At 40.5% G+C, this 13,315-nt stretch overlaps 1 protein-coding gene across 1 annotated transcript in view; it reads right to left on the bottom strand.

The window, feature by feature from the left end:
* Window positions 1-13,315, bottom strand: part of MTA3 (metastasis associated 1 family member 3) — a 203,865-nt gene that overhangs the window by 166,292 nt on the left and 24,258 nt on the right. Inside the window, exon 3 of the mRNA XM_032774365.1 lies at window positions 7,530-7,656. Coding sequence (XP_032630256.1) covers window positions 7,530-7,656 — 127 coding nt within the window. The remainder of the gene's footprint in view (window positions 1-7,529; window positions 7,657-13,315) is intronic.

Genomic DNA, 13,315 nt, shown 5'->3' with positions numbered 1-13,315 from the left:
CAAACACCTACCACTGCTGTTATCATGCATCATACCTCTGTGATTCCTCCTTTTACATCATGCTCTGCTCCCAACTGCTCTGAAGGTACTACTGACACAGACTTGCCAAGTGTCACAGACCTAATGTGAAATTTACCCATTTGGCAATACTGCCATGACTGCCTGAATCTTGGATAAAACTCACATACATTGGGGGAAGAAGAGGGGACAGAGAGAGAGATTCTCCTCCTCTAAATACTCTTTGGCCTGGTGATGGCGTACCAAGCTGGGAACTAAGAGCTCTTGTCTGCTTTCTTTCCCTGAGTGCTGCTGCTATTTCTGTGAAGCTCAAAGCTCTACTGATCAAGGGTTCATATTCCTAGCCATTTACAAATAAGATACCTGAGAGGCTGCACAATATCACTTCAGACAGAGCTGAATAATATGACAGAGCCTCTAATATGACGGAGTTACATCTCATCATCATTACCTTTCAGAATGAAGGTAGAATAACTATGTGCTTAAAATCCTATCTGTAACCTTTTTTCTAACTACCACCATTAGGAATAGAACCCAAGAATCCTGGTACTCGTTGTTTCACCCTTCTGACAAAGTATGCACCCTGTCTAAACGGCTGGTCCACATAGAAGATAGTTTTCTACTATCAACTGATTCTTCAGCTCAAGTGTAAGAGGTCTGTGCTGCGAGTCTGAAGATCCTGGGTTCAAATTCTATAGATCACATAAATGAGAAAAATTGTATATTATCACATAATTAGAGACTTTACCATAATGCGCATGCAAAATGGGATAGAATTGCATTTACATTAATAATTAATTTTCTAACGCCTTTAACCAGCACTAATGAAATGAAAAATTTTTAAGATGAAATTTATGGTTCTATGTTAATTAATGTTAATTGGTAAATATGCAGACTTGTTCATTAAATAATTTGCATAAAAGGTTACACATGGAGCTGCATAATACTTGGCAGTTATGTTGATTTCAGAGCTCTAATATGGTGCTCAGCCAATTCTGCAGCATCTTGAAACAATCTCCCTCCCCCAGGCCAGCGCACAATGTGAGCTGGGGATAGGAATACCCAAGCACTCCCTTACTAAGATCCCCAAAATCCAGAAAAAAAATTAGTTTATTGCTGTGACAAGAGAATACACCGGAACAGGTTATCAAAGGATGTGGTTCATCATTCCTCAGAGTCTTTAAATCAAGACTGGATGTCTCACTAAAAGATATTACTCTCGTTCAATCACATGTTGCTGGGACTGATCCAAGAACTGCTGCATGAAATTCTGTGGCCTGCGTTAGGCAAGAGATCGGGCTACATAATCAAAATGCTCCCTTGTGGCCTTAAAAATCTACGAAATTCTGCCCTGTGGATCCCAGCAAGAAACAGCAACTGGTTTTGGGCTTGGGTGGAGAAAGATAGAAACTACTACTGAACTGACCTAGAAGAATATTGATCAGAAAATAACTTGGAGATTTCTTTCTAATGCTGTCATGGTAATTGTTTCTCATGTAGCTGTGATTAAGAGAATTATCATTATTATCCTTCTGTCCAAATTGATTTCTCCGCACAAAAACACACACTTGTATTTATCAATCAATCAACTAACATTTTCCAATAAAGATATTTAACATTAATTAAATTTAAATCAGCAAGTCTGCTTGTTTGAAATCTTGTTCTCACAATCACCCATTGGGTTTAAAACATTTTTCTATTCCCAACCCACATGCAGCCTGTTTGGCTCCACACAACTCTTGTTGCATTACATTTTATACGATTTTTTTTTTTAATTGTTGTACAGGGCAGCCTGAGAGATGCTAACCTTATTTTAATTGGGACTTCTGAGGAGACGAGGTACACAAAAGCCAAACAAACATTACAGCAAGAAATTATAACTGAACCAGAACATTTACTAGCAGGTACAAATCAAACAAAAACCATGAAAAAGGCGCTATACGTACTGCTGAATAAGTTAATAGCAATAACAATGTTCCTTCAAATGGTTGTGAAGGAATATTTTTAAGTACTTCGGTTCGGAGAGCAATTATAAATGGTTTCAGAGATTAATTCAATCCCCTCAGACAGCCTAAGCATATACAGGCTTCCCTAATTCCCTCTTAACTTGGGACCATAAAAAAGAAAAAACAATTTCAAGCAAGAGGCAAGTAATCCTGTGCATCAATCATATGAAATAGTTAATTAACCTGAAAACATAGTCAACCATTTGAACCTTTTCATACAAGTTACACTGAAGTGTAGGAACATCACATAAAACAAAACAATGAAAGTTAGAAACACCACATGAAGGAACAAAACAGAAGAGTACACTCTGTTTATTCAATAAACATTGTAGCCATCATATTCTACTGAAGTCACTGCTCACACACACATTATTTTCTAGTATGTGTGCTTAGGTAGCAGTTCCAGTGGAAAAACCAATTTAAATGTCATGGTTGAACAGATCAAATTATGGTAAAGAAAACCTCAGATGCTGTGGTATTATTAAGCTTCCTATAAGTTAATAAAGAAACCTAATGTAATATAATAACTATAGTTTACTGCAGGGGTTGGCAACTTTTCAGAAGCGGTGTACCAAGTCTTCATTTATTCACTGTAATTTACGGTTTCACGTGCTGGTAATACATTTTAACATTTTTTAGAAGGTCTCTCTCTCTAAGTCTATATATTATATAACTAAACTAGTGTTGTATTGTAAAATAAACAAGGTTTTCAAAATGTTTAAGAAGCTTCATTTAAAATTAAATTAAAATGTTGATCTTACCCTGCCGGTCCGCTCAGCCCGTTGCTGCTCTAGGGTTCTGTTCACCTAGGCCGGCAGTGCGCTGAGCGAGGCCTGCGGCCGGGACCCCAGCTGGCAAGGCTCCTTCACCAAACCTCGCAGACAGCACGACTGTGCCCGGGCCGCCAGCCAGGACCAGAGCTGGGTGCAGCTGAGTAGGGCTGAGGGCTGAGGTGTCAGGCGCAGAGGGGCCTTGCAGGGCTGGCTAGTTGGGAGGCGCGGGGGCTCGGGCTTGGTGGGGATAAAGAGTCAAGCAGAGCTGGGTGTGTATGAGGGAGGGTTACAGGGCCTCAGTGCGTGTGTGTGTCCGCTCAGGCAGACTGTGCGTATGTGTCGTGACGAGGTCGGGTCAGGTCAGGAGAGGCTGGTATGACTGCCCCCCTAAGACTCCCAACCCCGCTGCCCTTGTCCCCTGACTACCCCCTCGTGGACACTGTCCCAACTGCCCCAGGACTCCACCCCTATCTAAGCCTCCTTGCCTTGATCCAGACTGAAACACTATCTACCTCACCGTCCCTGACTCTCCCCACCCTTATCCACACTCCATCCCAAAGAGACCCCCAGAACCCCAACCATCCCAACCACACCCACTCTGCCTGCCCCACACCCCTCTCCACACCCTCCCTACTGCTAGACCCCCAGAAGAACCCCAACTCATCAATCACCCCCCAGCTCCTATGTCCCTACACCCCCTCTGGAACCCCCCACCCTCACTGCCCCCCCCACGCACGCCCTTGCTCTCCGGCCCCTGTACTGCCTGACCCCATCCATCCCTGCCCCCTCACAAACCCCAGGACTCTCATGCCCCATCCAACCCCCCCCGCTCCATGACTGCCTCCTCCAGAGACCCCCGCCCCTAACCACCCACCCTGGGATTCCACCCCCGCCATCCAACCCACCCTGCTCCCTGTCCCCTGACTGCTCCCACCCCTTATCCAACATCCCCAGCCCTGGGCCCTTTACCTTGAGGCTCCACGCAGAGCCAGACACGCTGCCCCGCGGGAGAGCACAGCCCCAGCCCTCAGAGCGCTGCGCGCGGCAGCGTCATGGCTCCTGTTCAGCAGGGAGCATGTCTGCCTCCCTGTGGAGCCAAATGCTGCCTCGCAGGAGCGTGCAGGGCGGCATGACTCCAGGGAAGGGGGAAGCATGTCTGCCTTCCCGTGGAGCCAAACACTGCCCCGTAGGAGCACGCAGCCCCAACCTCCAGAGCGCTGCGCGCGGCAGCAGGGCTCCAGGGGACGGGCCGGCAGCTTGCTGCACTCAGCCCGGTGCTCCGGCCTGGGAGCACGGACCCCGCCGCTTGCCATGCTGGGAGAGTGGGGCCATTTGCCCACCCCGTGTGCACGGCTATGCTTCTGCTCCCTGCCCCCGCCGGGGGAGCAGAGGGCAGAGGAGAGCGGGTCGGGCTGGGCAGGATTTTTAATGGCACCTAGAGTCCTGGTAGGCTCCAGCATGCCATTAAAAATTGGCTCGTGTGCCGTTTTTCACACGCATGCCATAGGTTGCCGACCCCTGGTTTACTGTATTAAACTCTCAGACATATAATAGTTTTAAACAGAATAAACTCTCTTTTCAGTTTACAGTAAAAGTAATTTGAGCCAAAACATTTCACATGGAAAAAAGGGATATTAATCATATGGCATAAAAGTTGGTATCTTAAAAACAACGCTGTTAGACATTATTTTTATACTGTGTGCTTAGTGCTTGACAAATACAGTAAATAACTTGTTATGGTTATCTGGTCAAATTAACCAACATGCAGTTAGGCATGATTTACCCCTCCCCTTCAACATTCTTCGATTCATATAAATACCAAAATCAAACTAGAGTTTAGAATTGCAGTGAGAAAGGGAGGGCCAAGTTAGCCCTCAGTATGTCTTCTTTAATGTAACTAAGGGTATTTCTACACTGCAATTAGACACTTGTGGCCGGCCCATGCTGGGCTCGGGCTAAGGTGCTGTTTACCTGCAGTACAGACATTTGTGCTCAAGATTGAACCTGGGTTCTAGGACTGAGAGGTGGGAGGATCCCAGATTTCAGGCTGCAGCCCGAGCCCAAACATCTACACCACAATTAAACAGCCAGCTGGCATGGGCCAGCCTTGGATGTCTAACTGCAGTGGAGACACACCCTAACTAAATGGCTAGCCCTTTGTAAAATATGGCTCTTTGGGTCTGATATGTCTATATAACTGAACCATTCAAACTTAAAAAAAAAAAAAAAAAACTTAAATGGGGGGATCAGCTATCATTTATTTTATTTTCCTTCAGAAAAAATGGTCTGAATTAATGTGTAATCAGACATATATAGAGATCCTAAAAAAATCCAAGTTTTGAACTCTGCAGGACTCCTTTCACTTACAATAGTTTTATACCACTATAACCCCATTAACTTCAAACTGACAGAAGTCTTGAAGTTACACCCACTTTAAGGCTACCACAGGGGCATAAAGGGGCCTTAGTGTAAATGAGAATCAGGCCCAAAGTCTGTAATCCTCCACGAGCACTCCCCAAATTTACAGTTCAAGAAAATTAAACATAATTTATATTCTGAAACAAAACAAAAAAAATGTTAAAATAGAGTTTAAAATGTTAAAAGCATATTTCAGTGATTTAAGAATAACAAAGTTACACCATAAAGGAACAAAACAGAGTGAAGCTAAACAGGGTAAAAAGGTGTAACAAGAGCAAGAGAAGTGTAGTCAGTTACATTATTAAGAAGTTTTTAACTAGAAAGTTATTTTTCCAATGTAAATCAATGAATGATAGTACATGGTCAACAGTGTGAACTACTTTTCCTCCTTTAAATTACAAGCATAGCAACACAGAGAGTTTTCATCATGGGAGATTGTGTTGGGCAGTTTTCAAGCTCTGCATTAGGACTGGGAACTTAAAGCAACTGAGAAAGGCAAGTCCACCAATAAAATTACGTTATTCACTTCTAACTTTCTCCTCTTACTTCTCCCAAAGGGAGTAGGGCTCATCTTCTTACTCCTGCCAACTTCTGTCTGCATTTACCACCTTTATTTCCTTGCATCATTTCTCCTCACCCATCAGTACTACGTCTTTCCCATTTGAAGGGCCAGAACCTCTGGTGGTTTAAATCAGCATAGCTCCATTCAATGGAGCCAGGACAATTTTTACTACCTGAGACTCTGGCTCTTTGTTTGAGTGCTACTGGGGTGGGAGGGAGAAAAAGAAAAGGGGTCTTCTACTTCCCCACCAATTTTTTCCCTCTTTTTTCAGTAATTCACATGAAAAACTGAGAGAACTATTGAGAATTTGAACTGTGTAAATTAATAAGCACAATTCAAAGCAAGGATAATGCAATACTATGTCCATTTATTTTGACAAATGCAGTTTCATTTTGAAAATTCATTACAGCACACACAATTGTTTGGGAAGGTATCCGGTAAAAGTAATTAAGGTTTGGTAAGATGAGAGTGCACTCACCATTTTGCACATGTGTGTGCTATATTGGGTAATTGCTACAGCATACTGTAGTATTTTTACGGGGTGACAAGCGAAGTGTGTGCTAGTGAGGTTCTCCTCTACTTATGCCTCATGTAACAGCAACCATTGCACTGGAGCAGGTGAACAAAGGTCATTTGTTCTACTAGAGCAGGAGCTCTCTTGTAATAAATAATAATACTTAAGAGTGACTTTCATGTACAGATTTCAAAGTTAAATGAAAAGTTGAGTAAGCATTATCACCTCCATTTTATATGTCTACAGTGGGAGTTACTGTGCAGCAAGTTAGGTATGAATTTACAGCACACTACCTACTCCATAGTAACTCCATGTGTGGACACTTTTACCATGCACTAAAAGTGCCGTTGGTGGTTTATCTGAGTATACTTCACAGTGTATCAAGCTAAAATGCACAAAGGTACTTCTACTAGCTTGTTGTGCTGTGTAACTTCCTGTGTAAACAACCCACAGATGTAGAAACTGAGGTACAGAAGTTAAGTGACTTAATCAGGTCACACAGTGAGTCTGTGACAGAGCTGGGAATGAGCTCTGTTCTATTCAACTGCCAGTCCTCTGTCCTATCCACTAGGCCACAAACGCCCTCTCTTGAGCAATGGAAAGTACTTCCTTTGACCAGGGTGGATGAGCTTCCAGCTACTGATGACTTCTCAAGTGATAGACTGGGCTGGATGTACTGTGAGAGCTAAAATTCCCTTGCATTACCAGCCTACAATTGTACCCTTCTCTTCCACTTGCCTTTGCTCGTGTCTTTATCACTGCATCCCTTCAAGTTTCTAGATCCTCTCTCCAAACAAACACAAAGAGCTCCCTTCATCAGTGGGGATGGCACCTATGCTCAGAGCATTTTCCAGTATGAAATCAACTACAACTCTTTTCAACTTTACTCATCAGTAGCGTCAGAGCAATTTAAAAATGAAGGGAGGTATGGGTAGAAGCATGATAACGTCAAATTAAAAGCCCAAGTTACAAGTTTTAAGGTTGTTTAAATATAAAAGATCTCTAAGGATATGATGGCAAAAATGCTCTTGCAACATTTAGCCAAATCCAGCTATTGTGTCTTTCAGGTTTAGTAACAAACAGGTTGGAGTAAATTTCTTTTGAAATGTCTGAGTCCTCTCACAAACAGCTCAGGGTTGTAATCCCAGCCATACAAGTCTCGAGCTCCAAATTGGGTGGAGTAGAGTGGGCAGCCCATTGCAACCACCAAAAAAATAAACTTTCTTAAAGTTTCTTACCTGATATGTGTTGCAGGAAGAGACTCATACTGGCGAGAAAGAAAGAGCTCTCTGTGTTTCAACTGATGTTTCTGTTTATCAGTCAAATCAGCCTCATTCGTAGTTTCAGACTCTTCTTCAACTTCTTCTGCACAAGGATAGAAGACAGGATGAAATTAGCTTTGCTATGTAATATAGTTGTGAACATTCACTTTTTTTAAAACCCTCTAGGCAACCTGCCTTGATAGTCTAAAGAAAGTTCTTCATCAATTGTTGTAAAACAGGTTGCCATTTTATGCATTCTAATAACTAAGGATGAAAGCTTTTAAATATTGTATGTCAGGGGTTCTTAAACTAGGGGTTGGGACCCCTCAGGGGGGGTCACAAGGTTATTACATGGGGGGGTTGCGAGCTGTCAACCTCCACCCCAAACCCCACTTTGCCTCCAGCATTTATAACTGTGTTAAATAGTTAAATATATTTTAAAAAGTGTTTTTAATTTATAAGGGGGGTTGTCACATTCAAAGGCTTGATGTGTGAAAGGGGTCACCAGTAAAAAAGTTTGAGAGCCACTGTTATATGTGTTTAATTCCTTTAAAAAAAGATGTTTTCTGTTCCTCTATTTGTGCTTAGGAGTCTTTCAGATGGCCACAAGAGCAACACTACCATTCCTCTTTCACCTCCCTTCCCCTTCTTTTCCTCTTTGTGCACACAGCTGCCTGCTGTCGCTACTGTTCAGCTTTAGCTCTGCTGCTACTGTTACTGGTAAAACCATAGCAGGGCCTGGGGAGGAGCATGCAGTTAACAAAATAGCAAAACTGCCTATAAACAAAGCAATGTCAAATGCACAATGCAAAAAAACTGCACAGAGAAAAAAATTAAACCCCCTAATTGACTTCAGTTATTATAATCTGTAACACTATTTTCAGGTGATGTGTTTTAAAAGTTGACAGTATCCCTCTAATACAGGGTTTGGCAATCTTCGGCACATGGCCCATTCAGGGTAATTAGCTGGCGGGCCGTGAGACATTTTTCTGATGTTGACCATCTGCAGGCACAGCCCCCAGCAGCTCCCAGTGGCTGCAGTTCACCGTTCCCAGCCAATGGGAGCTGCAGGATGCGCTGGCCGCCTCTTCCCGCAGCTCCCATTGGCCAAGAACAGCGAACCGCAGCCACTGGGAGCTGTGAGGGGCCGTGCCTGCGGACTGTCAACGTAAACAAAATGTCTCACGGCCCGCCAGCTAATTACCCTGAATGGGCCACATGCCAAAGATTGCCGACCCCAGATCTAATAGAAAAGAAGAAAAAGGGCATAATTTTAAATATCAAAATATTATTGTTTTAATAAAACAAATTAAGTACTGATATAACACTAACTAGAAGGGCACACATCTTATAGAAGTTTTTAATCTTTTAATCTTTAAAAGCAGAGACCTTTATGAGTATTTTGTCAGTTTGCTCCATATTTTGAACCGATACAAATCTAAAATACTTTGGAACCAGCTTGACACATGGTAAATCCCACTGGAGGCAGTGGGACTAGGTATTGCAGGGCACGATGGTTATGGGATTAAAAATAGTACAAAGCAGCGCTCTAATCCTGACTTACTGTTACAAAACTTGCCTGAGAATACTCATCAACAATGCCTTTGTATTGGCAGAGTTCCCCAGGTGTTCACTATAGTTAATTAAAGGAAATACTGAGGCCATCTTATCTATTCTTCTAAGGAGCACAGATATTTTTCAAACAACCCATATAGTACTGATGCTAAACACTTAAGCCTGCGTGTTCGCTCACAGTAGAATCATGATTCTCTCCAAATTCAAGATTGCTATATTACTACATCTGCTCCTCATCCCATTCTGCCTCCCTAATGGCTCTTCTCCTAGTGTCAGGGGAGAATACTCTCTGAAGTGACTCTAGCTCCGCTGAATCCCAGTTCCCCCATCTATCTGCTCTATTGGGTGGGCTGCATATGCAGGGAAGTGAGAGAAAACAACTCACTCCCTATAGCCACCACACCCACACAGGCACTTTTTGATGAGGTTACAGAGGTAAATCACCCACCCCTACTTACAGATGACAAAAATTAAGTAATTAAAAGCAAATTTCTCACAAAGAACCTGAACCTGCAGGTGTCTCAGTTCTGCCACTGGCACTCTTAACACACACAATGCCACATATGCCACTGTTAAGACTACAACCCTTTCATGGGGTCTAGCTAATATAACAGAGCCAAGCTGCCACTGAGCGCACATGGGGTACTTTGATAGCAGCAGGTAGAGTTGTTGCCATGGTACTACTATGGTAATTACTTCCTTCATTTAATTTGTGTAGAATCTTACTGTTCAAAGAATGTACCAGAGATCAAGTCCGCTTAAAAGTTTATATTTGTAGAGATTTCTACACTACTGAAAAGCAATTCAATAGGAGAGGGAATGAAGAATTGTTAGGAGAAAAAATGTGTCACTCAAGAGGGAGAAAAAGCAAAAGTTTACCTATTGTACAGGAAACAATGCACTATTCAAATGATATTTTAAAATTGTTATAAAAAAGTGTTCATGTCTGTTACACACTGTTCAATTTCTTACATGGTGATTAGGGGCTCATCATAATACTAAACCCTCCTATGATTCCTTATAGGAATATCAGGGAAACTTGGGCTGCTTCAGATACAAAACTTTATTATGAGTCTTCTTTACGAAGTTAGTAATTAAAGATGAAAAACAACAATGGGAAAAAATGTTAAAGATTAACCTTTCAAACACACAATGGGTTTGACAACTACAGTGAAGGTGAATCACTGTTAGAAGCTATATTTGTTTCAGCTAACGAATCCTAAGAGCAAAAAATGTCAACCTTTCTATTCATTTATTTGTTTATTTATTTATTTATTTAGCATTCCTTCTGTTTACAAATCCTAGCTCTTGGCATTCTTTGGGTATTTTTATTTCATCCACAGTCTGAAAAACTGCATAGAAATTTTAATTCTCTGTTTAAGTTTACCAGCCAGTCTGAATGCATAACTTAAGGAAGTTATCCAGGGACTAAAAGCTCTTACAAAGTCCAATACCATTATACCCATCCTCCACCCCAAAAAAGACTATATATTAGGAAAATGCAGACTTAAGCAAGTAATTAATTCAGTGAAAGCTTTATTGAATCATAGGTCAAAATCGTAAAATATATGTAGCAAAGCAAAGGTAACACAATCAATCAACAAAATAATGACCAACTAGTAGTTATAAATGCAAAAGAAATGGTACTACAATGTTTTTCTTGTGATTTTACATGCACAGAAGTAAGGACATTCATAGTTGTGCATCCAACCACCACCACAACTTGGACATATTGCATAAATATAGCATGCAGCATTTATACGGTTACAGTATATATAGGGTTAATTTCAGTGCCGTAGTATACTGTATATGCCTACACAAAAAACTTGCCTAACTTTAGAGTTGAGGTTGATTTAGTTTATTTCTCATCAACACAATTATCAGTTAAGGGAATCTTTATTTACATGCCATAACATCATATTACCCATATTATTGCTTTCTTTGACCTGGATTAGTTGTACAGGATTAAAAGTGTGATTTTATACAAATTTAAACCAGTTCAAGTTTGCATATGGACACTGTTATATCAGCAAAGACTAATACGGCTACCACTCTGAAACCTGACTCTTATATCAGTTTTAAGTCTGACTTATATCTGTTTATCTTGCACTGGTGAATTTGCAGGCACAAGATAAACTGACAGAACCAGTTTTAAATTCAATGAGTCTGCACACAAAAAGTTGCACCAGTTTTACTACACTAATTTAAGATAAATCAGTATAATTTGTGTGTAGACATGCCCAGACTCCTCTTTCCCACAGCTCCCTTGCACTTCAAACATATAATTAACTACAAAAGCACACAACCCAATTCCTCTAAATCACATTCAAATGTAAAACCTCAACTACACAAATATAAATTCAACTATAGGTGTGCATATTCTGATCAAGTCTATAGAGCTATTTGTCCATGAAGAAGTGTGTGGCTGGAATAAAGGTTGTGCATTTGAGTAATTCAGTTTTCAATTTAGCTTTAAAGTTAAACTTTAATTTTGTATTGTAGGTTGTACCCGGCTTTCTCAGAAAGTTCGCCCCCTTCAATAGCAGTTTTCACTGAAGGAGAAGGCTGATGAGGGCTCCCTGTTGTTCCAACTGGAACTCATACTGTCAGAATATGGTGGCCTTTCTTAACAAGTTGGAGAGCACTGTACAGTAATTATAGTCTGTTACTTATATTATTCTGTATTCTATGTTCTGAGCTGTTCTCGTTACCTTTTTATGCTTAAAAAGCTACTTACTTTTAGCATTAATAAAGGAACAGACTGAGGGCTAGTTTGTATATAGAAATTGCATCCATTTAACTTAAAATGATTTAAAAATCAATTTAGTTAAACCAGCACAAATCCCTTAGTGGACACATATTGGTTTAAATCTGGCTTATCACTGTATACCTTGTATCAGGCTTATATCAGTTTTAGAAAGCAAGGTTTAAACCAATACAACAGCATCTACGCGCAAAGCTGCATGAGTTTATATCGGTTCAGTTACACATGGGCAACTTCATGTTTAGACCAGATCAAAGGAATAAACTTTACATTCAATAATTGTTACTAAATCCTCTCCTTTCTCATATACCTCTTTATTCTGAACTAAGCCTTAATACTAAAAACAACGTGCTTTGTTTGTGACCAACATGACATAGAACCTACAGCTAAAAGAATATGAAAATACTGTGACTAAGTAATTAGTTAACTGCAAATATCAAAGAAAAGACACAACAACTGTGCATGGGTTTCTTTTCAGTTTAGCAATGGCAGCACCAATGACATCAAGTCTGTGTTTGCAGCTAAGGTGCTAAAGATAAATAAGTACACTGTATTGCTTTGTTTATGGTCAAAACAAATACAAAGAAGGAAATATTAAATATAAATATATGAGCAATACTGTCCACATTGCAGATAAAAAGCTCTCTCAGGTAGACAGTTGGTCAGTTTGCCTAGAGTATATGAGGATTGTTGTCAGATGCTGTATTGAACTGAAATGGTTGTAATATTTAACCCTTTGCAGTATAATTAAGTTGCTTATCCCACTCTGGGCTAGATTATTCAAAAATCAGTGAGAAAACTCACATTGGTGATCATTTACTCACATGAGTAAGGGCTCCACAGCCTAGTCCTCTCTGCTTATGCCAGCTTAAGTCACATGTACCATAGTTTGTTCAGACTGACTAAAAATGTTCTAACACAACTCATCATTGTGTGGGTTACATACATACTACTATCAGGTAGCACTGAAAATCTAAAGTAAAATTCATTTGTACTATAGAACTGTTTTAGATATTGCAGACTCAAATATACCTTTCACAAATTTTCACCACAGTTCTTACAACGTTACAGTTATTTTTGTTTAAATGAGGATTTACTCCCTCATATCATGGCTCCTCTGACTTTATTTTTTAAAGACACATTGTTTTTAAAGAAGCTTCAGAAACTTCAAGAACAGTTATCTTCCTTTAATAACCAGTAAAACCCAGTAAACCATACTGATTCACAAGTAATATATGGATTTTTTTTTTAAATTATCTGCAAGTGCTTTCTGCTACTAAATGGTGATAAAGTGACAGTTACAATGTCAATTATAATTGACTTTATCTCATGTTTATCATAACACTATAGCAAAAATATTTGGTAAAAAATTATCCCAGATTAGAAAACTGGGGGCGAGGGAAGAAAAGGGAGGAGAGCTATC

This window comes from Chelonoidis abingdonii, chromosome 3, assembly GCF_003597395.2.
Source record: "Chelonoidis abingdonii isolate Lonesome George chromosome 3, CheloAbing_2.0, whole genome shotgun sequence".
In the NCBI taxonomy this organism is placed as follows: domain Eukaryota; kingdom Metazoa; phylum Chordata; order Testudines; family Testudinidae; genus Chelonoidis; species Chelonoidis abingdonii.
The sequence above is the reverse complement of the archived record's forward strand: the minus strand, read 5'-3'. Positions and strand labels throughout refer to the sequence as shown.